The sequence below is a fragment of the Oncorhynchus clarkii genome, chromosome 18 (assembly GCF_045791955.1).
Source record: "Oncorhynchus clarkii lewisi isolate Uvic-CL-2024 chromosome 18, UVic_Ocla_1.0, whole genome shotgun sequence".
Taxonomy (NCBI): Eukaryota; Metazoa; Chordata; class Actinopteri; order Salmoniformes; family Salmonidae; genus Oncorhynchus; species Oncorhynchus clarkii.
Window position 1 is genome coordinate 18,064,312 of NC_092164.1, and position 26,690 is coordinate 18,091,001.

Genomic DNA, 26,690 nt, shown 5'->3' on the forward strand with positions numbered 1-26,690 from the left:
GTCCCGCTCAGGGGCACCGATCCCAGAGGTTAAACTCCAACAGTACTGTACTGAATTGCTGTTGAACGGTGTGCACCGTTTTGGGAAAACATGTCATTCAGCACAAACTGTTGAAATAACTGAATGCACCCCAGAAATGGGCTGCCTGTGTAAACACAGCCAAAGAGAGTCTCCCCAACATTTGAACTATGCCCACTTATCTTTTATTAAAAATTATAGTTTGCAAGGCAGATTGTATAACACAGGGGGAACAACAATATACAAATAAGAACATGAACATGATTAAAAGCAAAAACACACACAACATTTTTTTAATGTGAACATATCCCCCATCTAGTGACATTTAAAAGCCTAACTAATGATGGTATTGGGTTGCCTGACGACACCCTGAACCTAATTCCACTGCTCTATTCATCGATACATACATTGGTTTCAGAAAGTATTGATACCACTTGACCACATTGTGTTTCAGCCTGAATTCCCCCCAAAAAATTCACCCCCATCTACACAAAATACACCATAATGACAAAAGTAACAACATGTTTTTAGAAAATGTATTAAATGAAATACCTAATTTACATAATTCACACCCCCGAGTTAATACCTTGTAGAAGCACCTTCGGCGGCGATTACATCTTTGAGTCGTGTTGGGTATGTATGTATTAGCGTGGCACATCTGGATTTGGTGATTTTCTCCCATTCTTCCTTGCAGATTTTCTCAACCTCAAGTTAGATGGGGAGTGGCATTGAACAGCAATCTTAAAGTATTTCCACAGATTTTCAATGGAATTCAAGTCTGGGCCACTCAAGGACTTTCAGTCTTGTTCTGAAGCCATTCCAGCATTGCTTTGGCTGTATGCTTGGGGTCATTGTCCTGTTGGAACATAAATCTTCGCCCCCAGTCTAAGGTTATTTGCACAGCTTCTCATCAAGGATTTGCCTGTATTTGGCTCCATTCATTGCTCCCCCATCCTTTCAAGTCACCCAATCCCTGCCGCTGAATAGCATCCCCACAGCATGATGCTGCCATTCATGCTTCACGGTAGAGATGGGTGATGAGTTGTGCCTGGTTTTCTCCAGACATAGCGCTTTGCATTTGAGGTCAAAAGAGTAAAAATTGTCTCATCAGACCAGAGCATCTTTTGACTTATTCTCTCAGTCGAATCACATGCATTTTTGCAAACTCCAGGGGTGCTGTTATGTGCCTTTTTCTCAGGAGTGGCTTCCGTCTGGCCACTCCCGTAAATCCCAGGTTGGTAAAGTCTGTAGAGACCATTGTCTTTCTGACAGGTTTTTCCATCTCAGTCAGGGAACTGTGTAGTTCTGTCAGAGTAGTCATTGGGTCACCTCCCTGACCAAGGTCCTTTTTGCCCGGTTGCTCAGTTTGGTCGGATGGCCAGCTCTCGGCAGTCTGGGTAGTTCCACATTTTTTTAAATTTCCCAATGAGGGAGACCACTGTGCTCTTAAACTTTCAACACTCTAGAAATAGTTTTATACAGTACCCTTTTCCAGATATATGCCTGATCACAATTCTCTCTCGGAGATCTACAGACATCAGTTCCTTGGACTTCATGGTATATATTCTGCTCTGACAAGCACGGTCAACTGTGGGACCTTATATAGACAGGTGTGTTTCTTTCTAAATCATGTCCAAACTATTTAATTGGCCACAGGTGGATTCCAATTAAGTTGCAGCGACACCTCAAGGATGATCGAAGGAAATCGGATGCACATGAACTCAATTTGGAGTGTCATCGCAAAGGAGTGTGAATACTTAAGTAGATTTGATATTTAATTTTCTATAAATTTGATAACATTTAAAAAAACATGTTTTCACATTGTCATTATGGGGTAATGTGTGTAGATGGATGAGAAAAATTATCAATTTAGAATTCAGGTTGTAACAACAGATTGTGGAATAAGTCAAGGGGTATGAACTTTCTGAAGGCATTGCCATCCTAGAAGTTATTTGTGTGACTTCAAAATTAGAAGAATTGTACAAACTAATACATCAGTGATTGGATAGTCTAACAAATCTTAACCACGCAAAGTATAAAAGTTGATAACGTCATCATGCTGGCCCAACCTATCAATTTCTGGGACCAATCAGAAAGGTCAGAATGTGTTCACATTCTAAGGCAAATCCAGACTCATCGTGGAGAAGAAACGTCAGTTGGCTGGATCGATGTAAATGGGTAGCCAGGCAAGGTATTGGGCTTTGTCTGTAGAGTTCAATGGTGTATCTGATCTGTAGATGCCCACCCTGCCTTGTCCTAACTACGGGTCGCTGATCCCTTATAGGTGGCAGCCAGCTGGAGAATTTGTTTGACCTCTGCACCTTAAGAGCAAATTTCAGACAAATGTATTCACCCGAAGGTTGTAGTTGGGAACCTTTCATTGGCATCTTTTCAAAGTAGCTGATAAACAAAATATCAACATTAAAGCTGCAATATATAACTTTTTGAGCAACCTGACCAAATTCACATATAAATGTGTGTTATAGATCTGTCACTCATCAAAAGCAAGTCTAAGAAGCGGTAGATATGTTCTATGTGCGCCATTTCTATGCTTCCTGTTCTGTCTTTCACTTTTGTACACCGGCTGAAAGTACAATATTTTTTGTTCTGGAAAATATATTTCACAACGGTATAGATGGTACCATTGTACACTATACTTGCTTGTTTTGTCACATACATTGAAATTAGGTAAACTATTTGAATTTCAGCAACCAGGAAAATGGTGGAGAGATTTCTGCATTGTGCATCTTTAATACAATATAGCTGACTAAAAATCTCCAATGGGGAAGGCCCATAATTTAACAATGACCGCTATTGATAGTATACTTGTTGAAACAAAATATTAAAACACATTTAAAATAAGACTTTTGAAAAAAAGAAATACTTCAATGAAAACAGTAATACTCAGACTTGTGTATCAGCAAAAGTCTGTCTTTGTGTATTTTCTAGTCTGTGGTGGCAATTCCAGCCCACCTGGTTAGAAATCACATTGACTGGGTGGGTTCCTGCAATACCAAACACCACTTCTGCATTATAGATCGAGGAACTCTGAGACACCAGAGTAGTGCCTCTTCTCGTGGCGTTTTCTGTCGCCATCTTGGGAGAAGCGTTGCCCACAGATAGAGCATTGGTATGGTTTCTCTCCAGTGTGAACAAGACTGTGTCTCTTCAGTGACTCTTTTCGAAAGAATCGTTTTCCACAGTCTCCGCACTGATGATTTCTCTCTCCAGTATGAACCCTCCTCACGTGTCTCACCATGCCATCTATGCGAGTAAAAGTCTTTCCACATTCCAAACAAGGATAGGTTGCTCTTTCACCAGAGGTATGTGTTAGTATATGTGATTTGTACGATTTTGTATATGCAAAACTCTTCCCACACTCAGTGCAGTGATATGGTTTCTCTCCCGTGTGTACTCGCATGTGTATTTTAAAGTTGTGAATCTCCTTTCCACATATTGTGCAGAGAAATTTCTCTCTTTTTCTCAAATGTGTTCTCCTGTGTCTTTCAAAAAGTCCCTTGTACAAGAACTGCTTGTTACAGTCAGGACAGTGGAGGATCTCTCGGTGTACTAAAAAGTGTGCTTTCCAGTCAACCAGGTCTGAAAACCTTTCATCACACTTTGAACAGCGGTAACTTTTCTTGTGTGTTAACTGATGTTTTTCAAGCTGTTCCAATCGGACAAAGCTTTTCACACAGTCAGAGCAGCGGAAATTACGTTCCTCCTTCATATGTGTTTTTTGGTGTGACTTAACATGATCTAATCGCGCAAAACTTTTGTCACAGTCAGGGCAGTCGTAAGGCTTCTCTCCTGTATGTGTTCGCTGATGTCTTATAAGACGATTCTCTAGTCTGAAGCTCTTACCGCAGTCGGAGCAGATGTATGGCTTTTCTACAGTACTGAAACTCTCTGTCCAGTTATCAGAAGTATCTTCAGGATCCTCTTCATTCTCCTGCGTTGTTTGGGGTAGTCGCAGTTTTTCTGAGTGTCGATTCTTTCGAACTGAACTTTCGTAAGGGGAGTCTTTGCCTGGATGTGACTGGCCCATTTTTTCCCCTGGTGCATTAGCTCGCATTTTACTCTTCTGCCTGCCTCTGCTGGCTGTTCCCTGCTGTGTGTGCACACAGTCTACATTCATTTCAGTTTGATGGTTCAGTGTAACATTATGTTCCTCTTTTATATGTATTTTTTGGTGTAATTTAAGATTATCTAATCGAGCAAAACTTCTCTCACAATCAGGGCAGTGGTGAGGCTTCACTCCTGTATGTATTTCTTGGTGTAATTTAAGTTTGTCTAATCTAGCGAAAGTTCTGTCACATACAGGGCAGTGGTGAGGCTTCTCTCCTGTATGCGTTCGCTGGTGTCTTATAAGATCCCTCACTTTTCTAAAGCTCTTACCGCAGTCAAAGCAGTAGTGAGGCTTCTCTCCTCCAGGACTGAAACCTTCGATCCACTCATCAGAGTCATCAGTATCTAGGGGCTCCTCTTCCTTCTCCTGCATTTTTTTGCTATGTGTTGGTGTTCTCTTTCCTGGAGCTCTAGCTCGTATTTTACTCTGCTGCCTTTTACTCTCTCTGACTTTGCTGAATGTTCCCTGCTGTGTGAGCACACGATCTACATTGGATGCACTGCTGGTAGCTTTGAAGGTATTGTCCAGCTGGTGTTTTTCAAGCTTCTCCAATAAGACAAAGCTTTTCGCACAGTCAGAGGAATGAAATATGTGTTTGTCTTTTGCATGTATTTTTTGGTGTGACTTAAGCTTATCTAATCGAGCAAATCTTCTGTTGCAATCAGGGCAGTTGTGAGGCTTCACTCCTATATGTATTTCTTGGTGGATCTTTAGCTTATCTAATCGAGCAAAACTTCTGTCGCAATCAGGGCAGTGGTGAGGCTTCTCTCCAGTATGTGTTCGCTGATGTAATTTAAGCTTATCTAATCGAGCAAAACTTCTGTCGCAATCAGGGCAGTGGTGAGGTTTCTCTCCGGTATGCGTTCGCTGGTGTCTTATAAGATCCCTCACTTTTTGAAAGCTCCTACCGCAGTAGGCGCAGTAGTGAGGCTTTTCTCCTCCAGTACTGAAGCCATCAGTGTCATCAGTATCTAGGGGATCTTCTGCATTCTTCTGCATTGTTTGGTGTTGTTGTGGTCTTTCTGAGTTTTGATTCTTCTCTGATTGGCACTGGACATTGGCTGGGCATTGATGTTTTCTACATGAAAGCACACGGTCTTCATTTTCCGTGCTGCTGGCAGCTTTGAAGATATTCTCCTGCAGGTCCTGTTGCTTTTCCACAATTTCAGTTTGACGAATGCGTGTGACAGCTTTATCCAGTGTGAGTTCTGGGTCCATTTGTAATTGCTTGGACAGTCTCCTGTCAAGTAAGCCTGCGACTAGTCTGTCTCTTATCATCTCACTGAGCAGAGCTCCATAACCACAATGTTCTGACAAACAATGAAGTGCAGAGATAAAATCATCAGCTGTCTCTCCTGCTTCTTGTTGTCTTTGGTTGAATTTTGTTCGTTCTAATATTACATTCCTCCTAACTGCCAAATGTCCATCTTGCTGCTCATTATTAGAACTGTGGAAGTGTTCCCCCTCGATCAGGTTGTCATCTTGCAGGTCTTCTGAGGTGTCCATCTCCTCTTCCTGGAAAAACATTTTAAAATGGCATAATTACCAGTAGGCCTAGTATCATCTGTGTTCTCTAAAACATCATTTTGTAATAGATATAGTCTACTTTTCAATACGGTCCAAATTAGAATAGATAGCATTCAATAAATAGCTAAACAAATAACTTCGGTCTATACATTTTTACAGTAGTAGCTAGTTCTAATCATTTGTTTGTTGTTTTTCATTAGGTCTAGAGCTCACCATAGCATAGGCTACCCAGTGGGCATATGACATGATAAAGACGTCTTTTTCCTGTTTGAAATTTGGTCAGGACATATTTTTCATGGCATCTTTTTTGACGTCATGAAAAATTATTCTTATTTGGGTTGAAATCTGACTGATCTACTGACCAGTTATCTAAAGCATGAAACAAACTGAGAATCTCACTGCCGATAGATATGTATCACTGAGGGAGGCCTTCTCTTGCAAGAACAAAAGCGGCACCTGCTGCGTGCCATCCCGGTAGCGACAAACCTATCGTTTCTACTTGTAGAATCGCAATACTTGTCAGTGGCCAACAACTTGACTTTAACCCAATCGGAGAGCATGAATCCCCACTTGGGGGACCAACAGGACTGAGAACAAAAAGGAAAAATAGGAAATTGTCTCCGTACATCCACAGATGAGCCAGTCACGCTTCAAATGCAATGTATGCTATGGGATGGTAGCTAGCTAAGCACACAGACACCACTGCTTATTACATTACACATCAAATCTCCTATTTGTGGTCAGTATCTGAAGCCCAGAGCAGACTTGTTTAGAAAGAACCGTGTGTTTGAAAGAATAGAGTTGTCTGACTCTCTGATGCAGCGGTCCAGTAGGTGCGGAGTAGAATGAGCTGCTTATCAGCTAACTAGCCAACTTTACATACTATAGAAAACCAAAGCTTTGTTGACGCGAGAGTTCACGGAGCAGCCTGTTAATTACAGGATGTTGACGGCTGTGCCATACAGATGACAAAATAGCTGGGAAGAGATTTTTGAGGTACCGATTCCATGGTACAGGGTGTATGAGTTGATATATAAAACCACGCAAGATTCAAGACTTCGTGCTTTCCAGCTAAAATTATTATATAGTATTCTTGCCACCAACAAAAAGTTGAATATTTGGGGCATACAATCATTGAAGCTCTGCCCTCTGGTAGCCTGTTTCTCGTCTCAGGAATGGCTAAAATGCATAATAGATTTGGAGAGACCGGGTCAGTCAATTACTAATACTCTTAGTAAAAGTATTTATCTTCAACTCGCAATCTGTGGAGTCGATAGAAATTGTAGGTTAAACATCTAATCAAATTTTATTTGCCATATACACATGGTTAGCAGAGGTTAATGCGAGTGTAGCGAAATGCTTGTGCTTCTAGTTCCGACAGTGCAGTAATAGCTAACAAGTAATCTAACAATTCCCCAACAACCACCTAATACACAAATCTAAAGGGGTGAATGAGAATATGTACATGTAAGTATATGGATGAGCGATGGCCAAGCGGCATTGGCAGGTACAATAGATGGTATAACGCGACTCAGACTAGAGCATACAGGACCTATTTTCTCTCCATATCCCCTGATTTCTACCGCAAGCTCTGGACATTTACACCTGGATCTTGCAGCTAGCTAGCTGCTATCCGAGTGACTATTGGCTAACGTCGGTCCCGGAGCAAACATCAACTATTCCGGAGCTAGCCAGCTGAATAGTTCCATCAGTCACTCCTGGGCTACAATCACCTATCCGGACCCGTTTTACTGTCGATGCGGAGCCCCACCTGGCCATCACGACTGGACTACCAACGTTATCTGCCCGAGGGAGTTATCCAACTGGCTCCTCCGTCACGACGTAACCTGAACGCCCATCTGCAGCCCGCTAATCGTTAGCTGTCTTATCGGCTGCTATCTGAATAGGTCTATCAGACAATTCTCTTGGGCCACTATAACTATTTTGCCAATTGGATTGGTGCCCTCTACCACACGGAACCCCACTAATCTACTGACGGAAACGCACAAGGTGGCTAAAAACAGACCTCCATCTTCTGCCAGCCTTGCTACCGATGGCCCGGTTAGCTGTCTGAATCGCCGTGACCCCAAACGACCTCACTACTCACTGGACCCTTATGATCACTCGGCTAAGCATGCCTCTCCTTAATGTCAATATGCCTTGTAAATTGCTGTTCTGGTTAGTGTTTATTGGCTTATTTCACTGTAGAGCCTCTAGCCATGCTCATTATACCTTATCCAACCTTTCAGTTCCACCACCCACACATGCGATGACATCACCTGGTTTCAATTATGTTTCTAGAGACAATATCTCTCTCATCATCACTCAATGCCTAGGTTTACCTCCACTGTATTCACATCCTACCATACCTTTGTCTGTACATTATACCTTGTAGCTATTTTATAGCCCCCAGAAACCTGCTCCTATTACTCTCTCTTCCAGGCGTCCTAGACGACCAATTCTCAGAGCTTTTAGCCGTACCCTTATCCTACTCCTCCTCTGGTGATGTAGAGGTGAATCCAGGCCCTGCAGTGCCTAGCTCCACTACTATTCCCCAGGCGCTCTCTTTTGATGACTTCTTTAACCGTAATAGCCTTGGCTTCCTGTATGTTAACATCAGAAGCCTCCTCCCTAAGTTGGTTTTATTCACTGCTTTAGCACACTCTGCCAACCCGGGTGTCCTAGCCGTGTCTGAATCCTGGCTTAGGAAGACCACCAAAAACTAAAATCTCCATCCCTAACTACAACATTTTCAGACAAGATAGAACGGCCAAAGGAGGCAGTGTTGCAATCTACTGCAGAGATGGACATAACTTTGCAGGCTTACTATCCAGGTCTGTACCCAAACAATTTGAACTTCTACTTTTAAAAATCCACCTCTAAAAACAAGTCTCTCACCGTTGCCGTCTACTATAGACCGCCCTCAGCCGGGCTCTGGACACCATATGTGAACTGATTGCCCCCATCTATTTTTAGAGCTCGTGCTGCTAGGTGACCTAAACTGTGACATGCTTAAGACCCCAGCCATCCTTCAATCTAAGCTTGATGCCCTCAATCTCACACAAATTATCAATGAACCTACCAGGTACCACCCCAAAGCCGTAAACACTGGCACCCTCATAGATACAGTGCCTTGCGAAAGTATTCGGCCCCCTTGAACTTTGCGACCTTTTGCCACATTTCAGGCTTCAAACATAAAGATATAAAACTGTATGTTTTTGTGAAGAATCAACAACAAGTGGGACACAATCATGAAGTGGAACGACATTTATTGGATATTTCAAACTTTTTTAACAAATCAAAAACTGAAATATTGGGCGTGCAAAATTATTCAGCCCCTTTATTTTCAGTGCAGCAAACTCTCTCCAGAAGTTCAGTGAGGATCTCTGAATGATCCAATGTTGACCTAAATGACTAATGATGATAAATACAATCCACCTGTGTGTAATCAAGTCTCCGTATAAATGCACCTGCACTGTGATAGTCTCAGAGGTCCGTTAAAAGCGCAGAGAGCATCATGAAGAACAAGGAACACACCAGGCAGGTCCGAGATACTGTTGTGAAGAAGTTTAAAGCCGGATTTGGATACAAAAATATTTCCCAAGCTTTAAACATCCCAAGGAGCACTGTGCAAGCGATAATATTGAAATGGAAGGAGTATCAGACCACTGCAAATCTACCAAGACCTGGCCGTCCCTCTAAACTTTCAGCTCATACAAGGAGAAGACTGATCAGAGATGCAGCCAAGAGGCCCATGATCACTCTGGATGAACTGCAGAGATCTACAGCTGAGGTGGGAGACTCTGTCCATAGGACAACAATCAGTCGTATATTGCACAAATCTGGCCTTTATGGAAGAGTGGCAACAAGAAAGCCATTTCTTAAAGATATCCATAGAAAGTGTTGTTTAAAGTTTGCCACAAGCCACCTGGGAGACACAAACGTGGAAGAAGGTGCTCTGGTCAGATGAAACCAAAATTGAACTTTTTGGCAACAATGCAAAACGTTATGTTTGGCGTAAAAGCAACACAGCTGAACACACCATCCCCACTGTCAAACATGGTGGTGGCAGCATCATGGTTTGGGCCTGCTTTTCTTCAGCAGGGACAGGGAAGATGGTTAAAATTGATGGGAAGATGGATGGAGCCAAATACAGGACCATTCTGGAAGAAAACCTGATGGAGTCTGCAAAAGACCTGAGACTGGGACGGAGATTTGTCTTCCAACAAGACAATGATCCAAAACATAAAGCAAAATCTACAATGGAATGGTTCAAAAATAAACATATCCAGGTGTTAGAATGGCCAAGTCAAAGTCCAGACCTGAATCCAATCGAGAATCTGTGGAAAGAACTGAAAACTGCTGTTCACAAATGCTCTCCATCCAACCTCACTGAGCTCGAGCTGTTTTGCAAGGAGGAATGGGAAAAAATGTCAGTCTCTCGATGTGCAAAACTGATAGAGACATACCCCAAGCGACTTACAGCTGTAATCGCAGCAAAAGGTGGCGCTACAAAGTATTAACTTAAGGGGGCTGAATAATTTTGCACGCCCAATTTCAGTTTTTGATTTGTTAAAAAAGTTTGAAATATCCAATAAATGTCGTTCCACTTCATGATTGTGTCCCACTTGTTGTTGATTCTTCACAAAAAAATACAGTTTTATATCTTTATGTTTGAAGCCTGAAATGTGGCAAAAGGTCGCAAAGTTCAAGGGGGCCGAATACTTTCGCAAGGCACTGTATCATCCTAACCAACTTTCCCTCTAAATACACCTCTGTTGTTTTCAACCAAGACCTCAGCGATCACTGCCTCATTGCCCGTCAGTAGAGGATGCCTGGTTATTTAAAGAAATGCCTTCCTCACCTTCTTAAATAAGCATGCCTCATTCAATAAATTTTGAACCAGGAACAGATATAGCCCTTGGTTCTCTCCAGACCTGACTGCCCTTAAACGCAAAAACATCCTGTGGCGTTCTGCATTAGCATCGAACAGCCCCGTGATATGCAACTTTTCAGGGAAGTTAGAAACCAATATACACAGGCAGTTAGAAAAGCCAAGGCTAGCTTTTTCAAGCAGAAAGTTGCTTCCTGCAACAAACTCAAAAACGTTCTGGGACACTGTAAAGTCCATGGAGAATAAGAGCACCTCCTCCCAGCTGCCCACTGCACTGAGGATAGGAAACTCTGTCACCACCGTTAAGTCCACTATAATTGAGAATTTCAATACGCATTTTTCTACGGCTGGCCATGCTTTCCACCTGGCTACCCCTACCCCGGTCAACAGCACTGCACCCCCCACAGCAACTCGTCCAAGCCTTCCCCATTTCTCCTTCTCCCAAATCCAGTCAGCTGATGTTCTGAAAGAGCTGCAAAATCTGGACCCCTACAAATCAGCCGGGCTAGACAATCTGGACCCTTTCTTTCTAAATTGATCTGCCGAAATTGTTGCAACCCCTATTACTAGCCTGTTCAACCTCTCTCGTGTCGTCTGAGATTCCCAAAGATTGGAAAGCAGCTGCGGTCATCCCTCTTCAAAAGGGGGGGACACTATTGACCCAAACTGCTACAGACCTATTTCTATCCTACCCTGCCTTTCTAAGGTCTTTGAAAGCCAAGTCAACAAACAGATTATCGACCATTTCGAATCCCACAGCACCTTCAAGCTGTGATACAGCCCGACAGGATGCTCTCAATTGTGTCATTTGTAAAAGTTTGTCAGGGTTTTAGGTGACAAGCCAAATTTATTCAGGCTCCTGAGGTTGAAGAGGCGCTGTTGCGCCTTTTTCACCACACTGTTTGTATGAGTGGACCATTTCAGTTTGTTTGTTGACGCGAGAGTTCACGGAGCAGCCTGTTAACGGCTGTGCCATACAGATGCCGAGGAACTTAAAAAAACATTTTATTTTTTTACTTTCCACCTTCACTTCTGTCCCTTCGATGTGGATAGGGGGGGTGCTCCCTCTGCGGTTTCCTGAAGCCCACGATCATCTCGTTTTGTTAACGTTGAGTGAGAGGTTGTTTTCCTGACACCACGCTCCGAGTGCTCTCACCTCCTCCCTGTAGGCTGTCTCGTCATTGTTGGTAATCAAGCCCACTACTGTTGTGTCATCTGTAAACTTGATGATTGAGTTGGAGGTGTGCATGGCCACGCAGTCATGGGTGAACAAGAAGTATAGGAGGGGGCTGAGCACGCACCCTTGTGGGGCCCCAGTGTTGAGGGTCAGCGAAGTGGAGATGTTTTCCAGTGCTTGGCCACCCACTCAGTTACCGGTGACCTTTTCAGCCACATCCCAGCGAAAGGAGAGAACAGAACCACCCCTCCTTAAATCCATAGTCATTGACAGTAAGTTTCAAATGTTTTTTTCTCTGATACTCTGATCTTCAATGTGTGATGATTCCTACTAACCAGCTTGGTAAGAGCTAGGTTTGTACTAGTCAGAGTTGTGGACTCTAGTGACATGACTTGGACTCGAGTCGGACTTGAGTCACAAATTTGATGACTTGAGACTCAACTTGATATAAAATAACTAGACTTGACTTGGAGGCTCAATACCTGGGACCTTGGCTTGAGACTGATGACTTGAAATTATCTGGCCAGGTTTTGTAACATTTTGTCACTAATTTTGTGGCAGAGTCTCCATGGATTCCCCTAGCAACAAAATGTGCAACAGATTGGCTATTGAAACGCACACTTGGTCCTCTGATTGGACCAGCAAACTTAGCACAGGTCAGGTGAGCTAGTGAACAGATTGCTGTACAGCTATTGGATCGGGGGCAGTCAAACGTCAATTTGTAGGGAGAGAGGATTGCCATAAATAAATATGCAGAGAATATTAACTGTTTACTTTGCAAGCTCACCAGCAATGTGGCATCAAGCAACAGTTAGGCCTACTAGCATGGTAGGCGAAAATTGCTTGAAATTGATTATTTACTTATGAAGCTTGCATTTTGTATTTTTTGTTAAAGCTGCTGTGTGTCACTTTTTGGTCAACCCAACCAAATTCACATAGAAATGTGAGTTATAGATCTGTAATTCTCATTCAAAGCAAGTCTAAAAAAAGAGGTAGATATGTTCTATGTGCACCATTTCCATGCTTCCCATTCTTAAGTTTTGGCAGAGACCCACCCGTTTTGGCAGAGCCCCACACACAAAGTTTGGACACACCTACTCATTCAAGGGTTTTTCTTTATTTTTACTATTTTCTACATTGTGCGCCACCCTATGGGACTCCCGGTCACGGCCGGTTGTGACACCACCTGGGATCTAACCCCAGGCTGTAGTGACACCACAACTCTGTGATGCAGTGCCTTAGAACGCTGCACCAATCGGGAGGTGCACCTTGCTCTTTAAATTAGAATGTATTTATTACAATTTAATTAAATGCATAAAGCCTTATAGGTATTTAGGGAACATGATATATTGCATCAGAAAGACAACCAAGTTGTTACTATCTTACATATATTTTTAAGTGAGAAACTGTTAGGTTTCAGATGTGTCACATGCACTTATTTAAGTCTTTTTAAATAGACTATAATTTGCCGTGTACAAGATACAACATTTTTGGCTATCACACAACATAATACTTAAACTGGAACAACCCTCAGTAACAGTTGCCCAAAAATAACTGTGCGCAAACCCTATCCCCAAATATTATAATGAGCCCCCGCCTCTAGCTGGGCTTGGTGTGGGCTAAGACGTCAGCTTCAGTTCGGCTGGCACCTAGCCGAACCCGGCTAGCCGAACCAGTGTGCTTGCATACTCCCTTAAAAAGACATTCGCTTGAAAAACAAGAAAAAAAGCAACAATAGTACTGTTTGTCCATTTTCAGACACCCAAAAATAGTCAGAGATCTTAGTCATGCAATTTTACATCTAAGATGTTTGGTGCAGTATTTTGCAATTAAAAAATGAGCATGAAAACAAGTAGTCTCTCGTTGAATGACAACAAAGACTTTATTGAAGAATCCCCACTGCTGACCAATCGCAGACGAAAGGGCGTAGACGTCGGCTCAGAGCTTCAGCTTGCCTCTAGAAAAACATTTGTGTGCCCAAACAGCCGAATGAAACCTCACCGAAGTCCAAAACGTCACAAAATAATATATGCACAAACTCTACCGAACTGTATCGCCTGGGAAGCATGCGGATGCCTTTAGCCCATGCTGGACTTGGTGCGGGCCGGCCCGCGATCTGCTTGGTGCGGGATAACCGGAGTTGGGCTTGTTGTGAGCTAGCCTGTGTCGGGTGGGCTTGGTGTGGGCTAGCCGTTGGCCACCTTGCCCACCGAATGGGGTCATGTTTGCTGGGAAGTGCATATACAGTGAATTCAGAAAGTATTCAGACCCCTTGATTTTTTCCACATTCTGTTACATTACAGCCTTATTTAATCTACACACACTAGCCCATAATGACAAAGCGAAAAACAGATTTTTAGAAATGTTTGCAAATTTATTTTAAAAAAACTGTATTTAGACCCTTTGCTATGAGACTCGAAATTGAGATCAGGTGCATCCTGTTCCATTGATCATTCTTTAGATCTTTCTACAACTTAATTGGAGTCCACCTGTTGTAAATTCAATTGATTGGACATGATTTGGAAAGGCACACACCGGTCTATATAAGGTCCCACTGTTGACAGTGCATGTCAGAACAAAAACCAAGCCATGAGGTTGAAGGAATTGTACGTTGAGGTCCGAGACAGGATTTTGTTGAGGCACAGATCTGGAGAAGGGTACCCAAAAAATTATGCAGGATTGAAGGTCCCCAAGAACACAGCGGCCTCCATCATTCTTAAATGGAAGAAGTTTGGAATCACCAAGAGTCTTCCAAGAGCTGGCTGGGCAAACGTGGGGGAGATGGGCCTTGGTCAGGGAGGTGACCAAGAACCCGATGGTCACCCTGACAGAGCTCCAGAGTTCCTCTGTGGAGATGAGAGAATCTTCCAGAAGGACAACCAACTCTGCAGCACTCCACCAAATCAGACCTTAATGGTAGAGTGGCCAGACAGAAGCCACTCCTAGGTAAAGGCACATGGACTCTAAAGGACTCTCAGACCATGAAAAACAAGATTCTGGTCTGATGAAACCAAGATTGAACTCTTTGGCCTGAATGCCAAGCACCACATCTGGAGGAAACCTGGCACCATTCCTACGGTGAAGCATGGTGGTGGCAGCATCATGCTGTGGGGATGTTTTTCAGCGGCAGGGACTGGGAGACTGGTCAGGATCGAGGGAAAGATGAACGGAGCAAAGTACAGAGATACTTGATGATAGACTGGGGCGAAGGTTCACCTTCCAACAGGACAACGACCCCAAGCAGACAGCCAAGACAACACAGGGGTAGCTTCGGGAGCAAGACTCTGAATGTCCCTGAGTGGCCCAGCCCGATCGAACATCTCTGGAAAGACCTGAAAATAGCTGTGCAGCAACGCTCCCCATCCAACCGGACAGAGCTTGAGAAGATCTGCAAAGAAGAATGGGAGAAACTCCCCAATTGCAAGAGTGCCAAGCTTGGAGAGTCATACCCAAGAAGACTCAAGGCTGTAATCGCTCCCAAAGGAGCTACAACAAAGTACTGAGTAAAGGGTCTGAATACATACGTAAATGTGATAGCAGTTTATTAAAAAAATGTAAACTAAAAACCTGTTTTTGCTTTATCATTATGGGGTAGTGTGTAGATTGAGGGGAAAAAACGATGTAATCCATTTTAGAATAAGGCTGTAACGTAAGAAAATGTGGAAAAAGACATGTGGTCTGAATACTTTCCGAATGCATGTACCTCTGAGCTGCTGTTAGAAAGATTCTATTTGGTTTCTCAAGGGGAGGCTGTGCAGTCTTGCCCTCCAGTGTCCGTTCAGATAGCCTCTGTATCAAGCTTAACCTGTCCTATTTATTTTGGGCTATTGCCTGTGTACATTTGATAAATCTACTTGTATATTTGGTATAATATGGTGCTTTAACCTGTAAATAAATGTACACTGAGCCCATCAACCTGCCATGCTGATCTCATGCCCCTTAAGACTGGTACATGGTCCATATTATTTTATTTTTGACAATTACATAATCAAAATGTGTTGTAAACAAAATAATGAAAAGGGCTGTCAGGTCAATAAATAAACAAAGATTTGTCGTTGAACAAGTCATTGCATATAGTTGAAGTCTGAAGTTTACATACACTTAGGTTGGAGTCATTAAATTTCATTTTTCAACCACTCCACAAATTTCTTGTTAACAAGTTATAGTTTTGGCAAGTCGGTTAGGACATCTTCTTAGTGCATGACACAAGTCATTTTTCCAACAATTGTTTACAGACAGATTATTTCACTGTATCACAATTCCAGTGGGTCAGAAGTTCACATACACTAAGTTGACTGTGCCTTTAAACAGCATGGACAATTCCAGAAATAATGTAATGGCTTTAGAAGCTTCTGATGGGCTATTTGAGTCAATTGGAGGTGTACCTGTGGATGTATTTCAAGGCCTACCTTCAAACTCAGTGCCGCTTTGCTTGACATCATGGGAAAATCTAGAGAAATCAAACAAGACCTCAGAAAAAAAAAATTGTAGACCTCCACAAGTCTGGTACATCCTTGGGAGCAATTTCCAAACGCCTGAAGGTACCTCGTTCATCTGTACAAACAATTGTACGCAAGTATAAACACCATGTGACCACGCAGCCGTCATACCGTTCAGGAAGGAGACGCGTTCTGTCTCCTAGAGATGAACAGACTTTTGTGCGAAATGTGCAAATCAATCCCAGAACAGCAGCAAAGGACCTTGTGAAGATACTTTTGTACCCGTTTCCTCCAGTATCTATATCCACAGTAAAAACGAGTCCTATATCAACATAACCTCAAAGGCTGCTCTGCAAGGAAGAAGCCACTTCTCCAAAACCGCCATAAAAAAAGCCAGACTACGGTTTGCAACTGCACATGGGGACAAAGATCGTACTTTTTGGAGAAATGTCCTCTGGTCTGATGAAAAAAAAAATAGAACTGTTTGGCCATAATGACCATTGTTATGTTTGGAGGAGAAAGGGGGAGGCTTGTAAGCCCGAAGAACACCATCCCAACCGTGAAGCACGGGGGTGGCAGCATCATGTTGTTGAGGTGCATTAATGCAGAAGGGACTGGTGCACTTCACAAAATAGATGGCATCATGAAGCAGGAAAAGTATGTGGATATATTGAAGCAACATCAAGACATCTAAAGCTTGGTTGCAAATGGGTCTTCCGAATGGACAATGACTCCAAGCATACTTCCAGAGTTGTGGCAAAATGGCTTAAGGACAACAAAGTCAAGGTATTGGAGTGGCCATCACAAAGCTCTGACCTCAATCCTATAGAATATTTGTGGGCACAACTGAAAAAGCATGTGCGAGCAAGGAGGCCTACAAGCCTGACTCAGTTACACCAGCTCTGTCAGGAGGAATGGGACAAAATTCACCCAACTTATTGTGGGAAGCTTGTGGAAGGCTACCCGAAACATTTGACCCAAGTTAAACAATTTAAAGGCAATGCTACCAAATGTATTTATTTTATTTCACCTTTATTTAAAGAGGTAGTCAAGTTGAGAACAAGTTCTCATTTACAATTGCGACCTGGCCAAGATAAAGCAAAGCAGTTCAACACACACAACAACACAGAGTTACACATGGAGTAAAACAAACATACAGTCAATAATACAATAGAAAAATAAGTCTATATACAATGTGAGCAAATGAGGTGAGAAGGGAGGTAGGGGCAAAAAAAAGGCCATGGTGGCAAAGCAAATACAATATAGCAAGTAAAACACTGGAATGGTAGATTTGCAGTGGAAGAATGTGCAAAGTAGAAATATAAATAATGGGGTGAAAAGGAGCAAAATAAATAAATACAGTAGGGGAAGAGGTTTGGGCTAAATTATAGATGGGTTATGTACAGGTGCAGTAATATGTGAGCTGCTCTGACAGCTGGTGCTTAAAGCTAGTGAGGGAGATAAGTGTTTCCAGTTTCAGAGATTTTTGTAGTTCGTTCCAGTCATTGGCAGCAGAGAACTGGGAGGAGAGGCGGCCAAAGTAGGAATTGGTTTTGGGGGTGACCAGAGAGATATACCTGTTGGAGCGCGTGCTACAGGTGGGTGCTGCTATGGTGACCAGCGAGCTGAGATAAGGGGGGACTTTACCTAGCAGGGTCTTGTAGATGACCTGGAGCCAGTGGGTTTGGCGACGAGTATGAAGCGAGGGCCAGCCAACGAGAGCGTACAGGTCGCAGTGATGGGTAGTATATGGGGCTTTGGTGACAAAACAGATGGCACTGTGATAGACTGCATCCAACTTATTGAGTAGGGTATTGGCTATTTTGTAGATGACATCGCCGAAGTCGAGGGTCGGTAGGATGGTCAGTTTTACGAGGGTATGTTTGACAGCATGAGTGAAGGATGCTTTGTTGCGAAATAGGAAGCCAATTCTAGATTTAACTTTGGACTGGAGATGTTTGATGTGATTCTGGAAGGAGAGTTTACAGTCTAACCAGACACCTAGGTATTTGTAGTTGTCCACATATTCTAAGTCAGAACTGTCCAGAGTAGTGATGCAGTGATCGGTTGAAAAGCATGCATTTAGTTTTACTTGTATTTAAGAGCAGTTGGAGCCCATAGAAGGAGAGCTGTATGGCATTGAAGCTCGTCTGGGGGGTTGTGTCCAACACAGTGTCCAAAGAAGGGCCAGAAGTATACAGAATGGTGTCGTCTGCCTACAGGTGGATCAGAGACTCACCAGCAGCAATAGCGACATCATTGATGTATACAGAGAAGAGAGTCGGCCCAAGAATTGAACCCTGTGGCACCCCCATAGAGACTGCCAAAGGTCCGGACAACAGGCCCTCCGATTTGACACACTGAACACTGAAGTAGTTGGTGAACCAGGCGAGGCAATCATTTGAGAAACCAAGGCTATCGAGTCTGCCGATGAGGATGTGGTGATCGACCTGGCCAAGGCTTTCGACTCTGTCAATGAACACGGCTGCACAGTAATGTCTCTTATCAATGGCGGTTATGATGTCGTTTAGGAACTTGAGCGTGGCTGAGGTGCACCCATGACCAGCTCTGAAACCAGATTGCATAGCGGAGAAGGTACGGTGGGATTCAAAATGGCCGGTAATCTGTTTGTTAACTTGGCTTTCGAATACCTTAGAAAGACAGGGTATGATAGATATAGGTCTGTAGCAGTTTGGGTCTAGAGTGTCACCCCCTTTGAAGAGGCAGCTTTCCAATCTTTCAGAATCTCAAATACTAATTAAGTGTATATAAACTTCTGACCCACTGAGAATGTGATGAAAGAAAAAAAAAACTGAAATAAATCATTATCTCTACTATTACTCTGACATTTCACATTCTTAAAATAAAGTGGTGATACTAACTGACCTAAGACAAGGAATTTTTTGGGCGATTAAATGTCAGGAATTGTGAAAAACTGAGTATTTGGCTAAGGTGTATGTAAACTTCGACTTTTTTACTTGACTTGAAAAAACCTGTTAAACTTGGGACTCGGACCTTATCACTTGCTTGTGACTTGAATAATAGTGACTTGGTCCCACCTCTTGTACTAGCTATGCTGATGATCATTAACGTTTTTTCTCTGCATCAGGTCTCACATCTCCATTAAGTCCGTTGGTAAATTTTAATATTGGTGATCAATATCAGAAAGTTTTGTAATCTAGGTCTGAAAATTTAGAGCCATTAATTGGAAAGCCTCACATCCACCCTCAGTAACAAACTGGAGGACTGAACTATTTAGCTACATCCCATTAGACTAGGCTATATATTATAAAATCAAAACATAAACCAGACATATGACAGAATTTGGAAACCGTATGTTGACCATCTTAGAAAATGTGCTGCATAGCGGGTGTTATGTTTCTGTGTTGTTGTTTCTGAATAGCAGTTTGTTTTGGGATTAAATGTTTTCAGTAGTGTTTTGTTTGTGGATCCCTCAGTGAGAAGGAATGTATGCGGATTTGTGTGTGTGTATTGACACTGAGAATAAACTTCACTGAAATATAAAAGAAAAAACATTTTATTGTCTCTTTACACATACTTAAAGTTTTGCATTTACCCTTCTTTTTTTTAAGACTGCCAAGCTGTCCACAATTGGGGGGAACCTCCATCCGGGACAATGTCCTCAGGATTAATGGAGCGCTGTGTTTAGAAAAAGTTGTTTGAATATTACAACATGTATAAGGAGGATTAAGCACAATTTCATCCTTTAGAGATGAGGTACACATTTATTATCCAACTACTGTCTAATTTTGATATCCTCTTTTAAAATGTTTCAGACTGATGACCAATGAATGAACGTCCCACTTCAATATGAATGGACAGAGGAGAAAACAAGCCTTTGCTACCACTTGTGTGTGTTCCATTGTAGTTGGTAAGACAATGTGAGCAGTTGAGACATTGACATAGACAACAAGACAGGTTTAGCAGATTCTGCCTGTTAAAGATATTTTACTGGGTGTTACTGTTCTGTCCTGCATGCCCACATTATGCCAATCGTTCATTTATTTTCATCTCGTTTAATGCTTACAGTAAGTGTCATGAAAAGCCAGAAAACTCACAAGGTTGATGTGTTGCCGGCCCTCTGGAAAGTCCTAAAATGTGCCACTGACCTCCGTGGTGGAGTAGGACGCAAAGTTGCTATTTTCTTTCTCACTAAGCTATAACAGCCACAAACGTCTTTAACTAGTCCCATGGAAATAGTTTTAGCCAGCTGAGTTTACAAAGTTTATTCAGAAAGGTCCTTTTCTAGTTATTTTTAAATCTCAAATGGATAAAGTTGTAATGTGCTGATTCTCTTCACTGCAGATCTGACCCATCACACGATTCTTCAAGAGGACCACTACGCTCCAGATCGCCTTCTGTGCTCAGAGGTCCTTGATGAGGATCTTCCCCATCACACAGCTCTTATTAATCATTAAGAAGATAAAACAATGGGCCTTTATATACTGTGTCCCAGTCGTTCTACTCATGTCTGTGGGTGAATTATGATACAACTACTGTATGCAGATTTGCAAAAAAATTGATCTGTTTTCACCATTTCTTGATCTAATTTAAAATGCAAGAATATGTTGCAGAATTTAACTTTAATTGGTGCCTATGGAAACAAATAGAAATGTAATGAACAAAAAAAATAATCCAACTTTATCCTCAGAAATACTTTTTACAGTAGGTAATAAACTGTAGTCAAGTGGTCATTACCAGGTTGATGGTTTTAACTATAGCACATAATATAGTGGTCATATTTATGACCAACTGGTCCTATGGTGGTCAGTAAAATACGTCATACTATGGTCAGCAAAAAGACGTAACAAAAAAAACATTCAGTTTGCGACCAGAATAAGACGTCATAGTCTTTTCATCCAGGTTTGGCCCACTGGGTAGTGATCTAGGCTAGAAAAGGTTAATTGACAATAGAAGTAGTATCTTTACCTGTGGATAGTCTGACTTCGTCTCCTTGTGTTTTATGAAGCCAGACAGCCAGGACAGTGTGGTGAGTATTTGTGTTTGTATTCCTGATGCTGCACCCCCACTCTTCCCCTTAATTTTCCTCCTCAGTCTGACATATCTGTCTCTCAATTTCTTCCATTTCGTCCTGCAAACCTGTTCTTCTACTCTCAGAGTTTGGGCTATCTCCTTCCAGCTGTTGCTGGTTATTGTGAAGTCTTTATAGTCTTTCAATGAGGTGTTGTACAAATGATTGTACCTTCTGACCTCTTCAATTAGCTTTTCCTCGAAACTTGCGTCGTCCTGAATCTTGCTTGTTTTAGAGTCATCAGTATAATGGGGCTCATCTTCATCTCGGTTCTCATGCATTGTTTGGTTCAGTCCTTCCTTCTCAAGTTCCGCCATTTTCTCTGAACTGTATCTGAACAGAAAGGGTGCGGTGTAAACCAGAGGATGCAAACCAACGAAGTCTGTTATGTTATTCTATGAACAACAGTTTTGTTTGCTTCTGCAGGTAGCAATTGAAGCTGTTGGTTTGATTTGATATAAAGAGAAAAAAAACATCTCACACGATCCAAAGCTTGTTGTTGCAACTGCACACCTATCCCACTGTCTACGGTCTGCTATTCCTCTCTCCACACCAGACGCAGTGTGATCAGGTTTAGAAAGGAACAAGACAAACACAAGCACCTAAAAAAAAAAACGATAACGACTCTAGCTAACTATTTTCTGCAATCATTGGCACTTGAGAGTTGGCATTTTACATGATCCGATATGCAAATCACATGCACGGCGAAATGTCGTAAAAGGCATGCAGACGTTTCACTTTACGTCTCAATGCCGAGTATGGAAAGTCAAAGGGGCCAATAAGTGTGTCATCACTAGTTACCACACCCAAAGTCAAAATGATGTCTAAACCCCGCCTATTTAAAACATTTATATGTTTAAAATCTGATTTTATACCTAAACTTAACCACACTTACAACATTTTGCTTAAACCTAACCATAAAATAGGACCAAAAAGTACATTTTGTTTTATGAATTTTAACTCTAGACAATTTGAATTTGTGGCTGTGGTAACTAGTGGCAACCCCAAAAAGTGTGCAGAAGAGAAAACAGGGGAGAACGACCCAGTGGGTAAAAACTGGTTAAAAAGACCTCAGTATGATGTTTTTTTTACTATGTCTTATTCTGGTTGAAAACTACATTTAATTTTTTACGACCACCAGTTTGTGATAATTCTGACCACTATATTATGTAGCTTACTGGTCATAGATAAGACGTCATCATAGTAAATACATAATCATAATCTGGTAATGACCACCTGACTACAACCTATTATCAACATTCTTAGAAAAAAAGGGTTCCAAAAGGGTTCTTTGGCTGTCCTCATAAGAGGACCCTTTTCGGTTCCACGTAAACCCTTTGTGTTCCATGTAGAAATCTCTGTGGAAGGGATTCTACCTGGAACTAAAAATGGTTCTTCAAAGGGTTCTCCTATGGGGACAGCCGAATAACCCCTTTAGGTTCTAGATGACACCTTTTTTTCTAAGAGTGTACTGTAAAAAGTATTGCAGATTATATTTGGATATTGACAACATTGTTCGTTACATTTCTATGTGTTTCCATAGCAACCATAGTCTGCAACATATTCTTATTCAAAATATATCAAGCAATGGCAAGAACAAATCTACATCACAATTTTTTGCACATCTGCATATAGTAAATGTTTCATAATTCACTCACAGACATTACATGCATAGAAATACTGGGACACAGTATATAAATGCCCATTGTTTTAGTGGATTAATAGGAGTGGTGTGATGGGGTAGATCGTCATCAAGGACCTCTGAGCACAGAAGGCGATCTGGAGCATAGTGGCCCTCTTGAAGAGTCAGATCTGCAGAGAAGATCATTTTGTGGAATAGACACTGGCTGGAATGCGGTTTTAACCAATCAGCATTCAGGATTAGAACCACCCGTTGTATAAAAAAGTATATAACACCGGATCCAGAGGTTCAAATATTGTCGCTAGCTAGAGTAAAAACATAGTACCTCGTCCCCTCTTGCTTGGTAAGCTACTCTGGCTCACCAAGCCACCTAATGGATATACACTACAAGCAGTTAGTTTTTTTGTGTATGTGAGCCCAACGCACTGTTTCTCTAAAGATATCAAATAATTCAAGTCAGAAATCAAGTCAGGAACTTTGGGATGCTGAGTTGTAGTTTTTATTAAGCAAATATTCAATCTAGTCTAACTCAAACGTGGTAATTAACTACAATGAACATAATCCATTTCGATATCTGTTTAGAACATCTTCCCTTGATGTTCTTCTCCCCAACATGACGCTGCTTTACTTACAAATGTAAAACAAGATTGCAGGAGAACATGGACTGTCACAGCAGTCAAATCTTTTCTTCGTTTTTTGTGTACATTTTGAGAAACTGTCTTTGCTTTCCAGCTGTTTTGTTGTGTCGACTACCTGTGATCTGTTCCAACTGCTGTATGGAATGTTGACTGATGCACTCCAGCAAGCAGGCTGCCTGCATGCAGAGATCTATTACTGCTTGCAAGTCACAAATTCCAATCCTGTAACGCTCGTCCTCTTCTTCTGACGAGGAGTCGCAAGGATCGGACCAATGCGCAGCGTGGTAAGTGTTCATATTTTAAATATTTTAATGAACACTGGAGAAAAAAAACAACAAACGACCAACACAACACTAAACAGAAAATAAACACCAACGAAGCACAAGTGGGAAAAGGCTACCTAAGTATGATTCTCAATCAGAGACAACTAACGACACCTGCCTCTGATTGAGAACCATACCAGGCCAAACGCAAAAACACAACATAGAAAACGGAACATAGACAACCCACCCAACTCACGCCCAGACCCATACTAAAACAAAGACATTACAAAGGAACTAAGGTCAGAACGTGACAAATCCAAGCTGGGAACTGATATGCCTCCACAAATTTTGCACTCACTCAGTATTAAATTGACTAAAGAACAGTTTGTTGAATTTATTTAGTTGAGGTTGCCACATGTTTCGGTAGCTAAGACAGATGTAGAAAGAGATGCTATTGGGCCTTGTCCAGACTCTTCCTGTAATACATCCATTCTTCCTGTCCGACAAGCCTCAGGTGATTGGTGTTAATGATGCAGTTTATGCAAGGACTGCTGTTGTGCCGAACCCCATTACCATTCGATCTGCTGTGCCAACGTCAACTAAATGATTTTCAGTTGTTGATTTGCCTAATGTTATTTTTAGCATTCCCCTGGCATTTATGGTAGTGAGTGGAAGCCCACTGCCGGGCAGCGGGAGAAGATGGAACCAGATGGATTTTGGCTTATTTTGGATTTTTCATCAATTAAATATTTGATCTCAATACTCTTTTCTGTTCCAAAAAAATAGCATCTGTTATAAATAGAGTGGACTAAATTAAGTAGACTTTCCCCATTGCAAAAAAAAATAAAATAAAATCTACTTTTCAAATAAGTTATACATTATGTTGTCTGACAATTTGTTAGTTACGCTATCCTTATGAACCACACAGCATATAATTGCAGCAGTACGTACTGGTAGTATAACGTTACTTGGCTACTAATACATAAAACTTGCTAGTACATTAACTAAACTCAGCAACAACAACAAAAATGTCCCTTTTTCAGGACCCTGTCTTTCAAAGATAATTTGTAAAAATCCAAATAACTTCTCAGATCTTCATTGTAAAGGGTTTAATAAACACTGTTTCCCATGCTTGTTCAATGAACCATAAACAATTATTGAACATGCACCTGTGGAACGGTCATTAAGACACTAACAGCTTAGGCAATTAAGGTCACAGTTATTAAAACTTAGGACACTAGAGGCCTTTCTACTGACTGAAAAACACCAAAAGAAAGATGCCCAGGCTCATCTGCGTGAACATGCCTTAGGCATGCTGCAAGGAGGCATGAGGACTGCAGATGTGGCCAGGGCAATAAATTGCAATGTCCGTACTGTGAGACGCCTAAAGACAGAGCTACAGGGAGACAGGGCGGATAGCTGATTGCCCTCGCAGTGGCAGACCACGTGTAACAACACCTGCACAGGATCGGTACATCCAAACATCACACCTGCGGGACAGGTAGGGGATGGCAACAACAACTGCCCGAGTTACACCAGGAAAGCACAATCCCTCCATCAGTGCTAAGCCTGTCCGCAATAGGCTGAGAGAGGCTGGACTGAGGGCTTGTAGGCCTGTTGTAAGGCAGGTCCTCACCAGACATCACCGGCAAAAATGTTGCCTATGGGCACAAACCCACCGTCGCTGGACCAGAGGACTGGTAAAAAGTGCTCTTCACTGACGAGTCGCGGTTTTGTCTCATCAGGGGTGATGGTCGGATTCGCGTTTATCGCCGAAGGAATGAGCATTACACCGAGGCCTGTACCTCGGAGCGGGATCGATTTGGAGGTGGAGGGTCCATCATGGTCTGGGGCGGTGTGTCACAGCATCATCGGACTGAGCTTGTTGTCATTGCAGGCAATTTCAATGCTGTGTGTTGCAGGGAAGACATCCTCCTTCATCATGTGGTACCCTTCCTGCAGGGCCATCCTGACATGACCCTCCAGCATGACAATGCCACCAGCCACCAATACTGCTCGTTCTATGCATGATTTCCTGCAAGACAGGAATGTCAGTGTTCTGCCATGGCCAGCGAAGAGCCTGGATCTCAATCTTATTGAGCACGTCTGGGACCTGTTGGATCGGAGGGTGAGGGCTAGGGCCATTCCCCCTAGAAATGTCCGGGAACTTATAGGTACCTTGGTGGAAGAGTGGGGTAACATTTCACAGCAAGAACTGGCAAATCTGGTGCAGTCCATGAGGAGGAGATGCACTGCAGTACTTAATGCAGCTGGTGGCCACACCAGATACTGACTGTTACTTTTGATTTTGACCCCCCCTTTGTTCCGGGACACATTATTCAATTTCTGTTAGTCAGGTGTCTGTGGAACTTGTTCAGTTTGTCTCAGTTGTTGAATCTTGTTATGTTCAAACAAATATTTACACATGTTAAGTTTGCTGAAAATAAACACAGTTAACAGTGAGAGGACGTGTCTTTTTTTGCTGAGTTTAGTATGCTTATTGGTCATAGTATGGATATATTTAGTATGCCCGGATGTCGTACTAAATACGTCGAAATATGAAGTATACATGCAGTGGACATTATTTCCGTGCTTTTAGGGCCCATAATGCAATTCTTTCGAAAATGGGAGTGGCTTCACAACGTTTTCAGATTTGAAGAAAATGGTGGAAAATATGCAGCCGAAGTCTGACGAAAGCAGATAGAAATTCATTGCTTTAACTAATTATGAAAAATGTTAAGAAAATGTTGAGCAATGTGATAAAGTAATGACTTTTCAAATAAGTTACGTTACACATTATTTTGGCTGACAATTTGTTAGCTACGTTATCCTTACAAACCGCATAGGACAGGGGTGTCAAAGTCAAATGGACGGAGGGCCAAATAAAAAAATCAGCTACAAGACGAGGGC

General features: G+C 42.2%; 1 protein-coding gene across 1 annotated transcript; it reads right to left on the reverse strand.

The window, feature by feature from the left end:
- Positions 1–195: 195 nt before the first annotated feature.
- LOC139373127 (zinc finger protein 271-like) lies at positions 196–21,951 on the reverse strand. The gene is made up of 3 exons (XM_071113257.1): positions 21,719–21,951; positions 21,135–21,570; positions 196–5,662 (listed from the first exon to the last, which is right to left on the reverse strand). The coding sequence occupies exons 2-3, from the start codon at positions 21,552–21,554 to the stop codon at positions 3,050–3,052; spliced, it is 3,033 nt and encodes a 1,010-aa protein (XP_070969358.1). The 5' UTR covers positions 21,555–21,570; positions 21,719–21,951; the 3' UTR covers positions 196–3,049.
- Between the last annotated feature and the right edge of the window lie 4,739 nt (positions 21,952–26,690).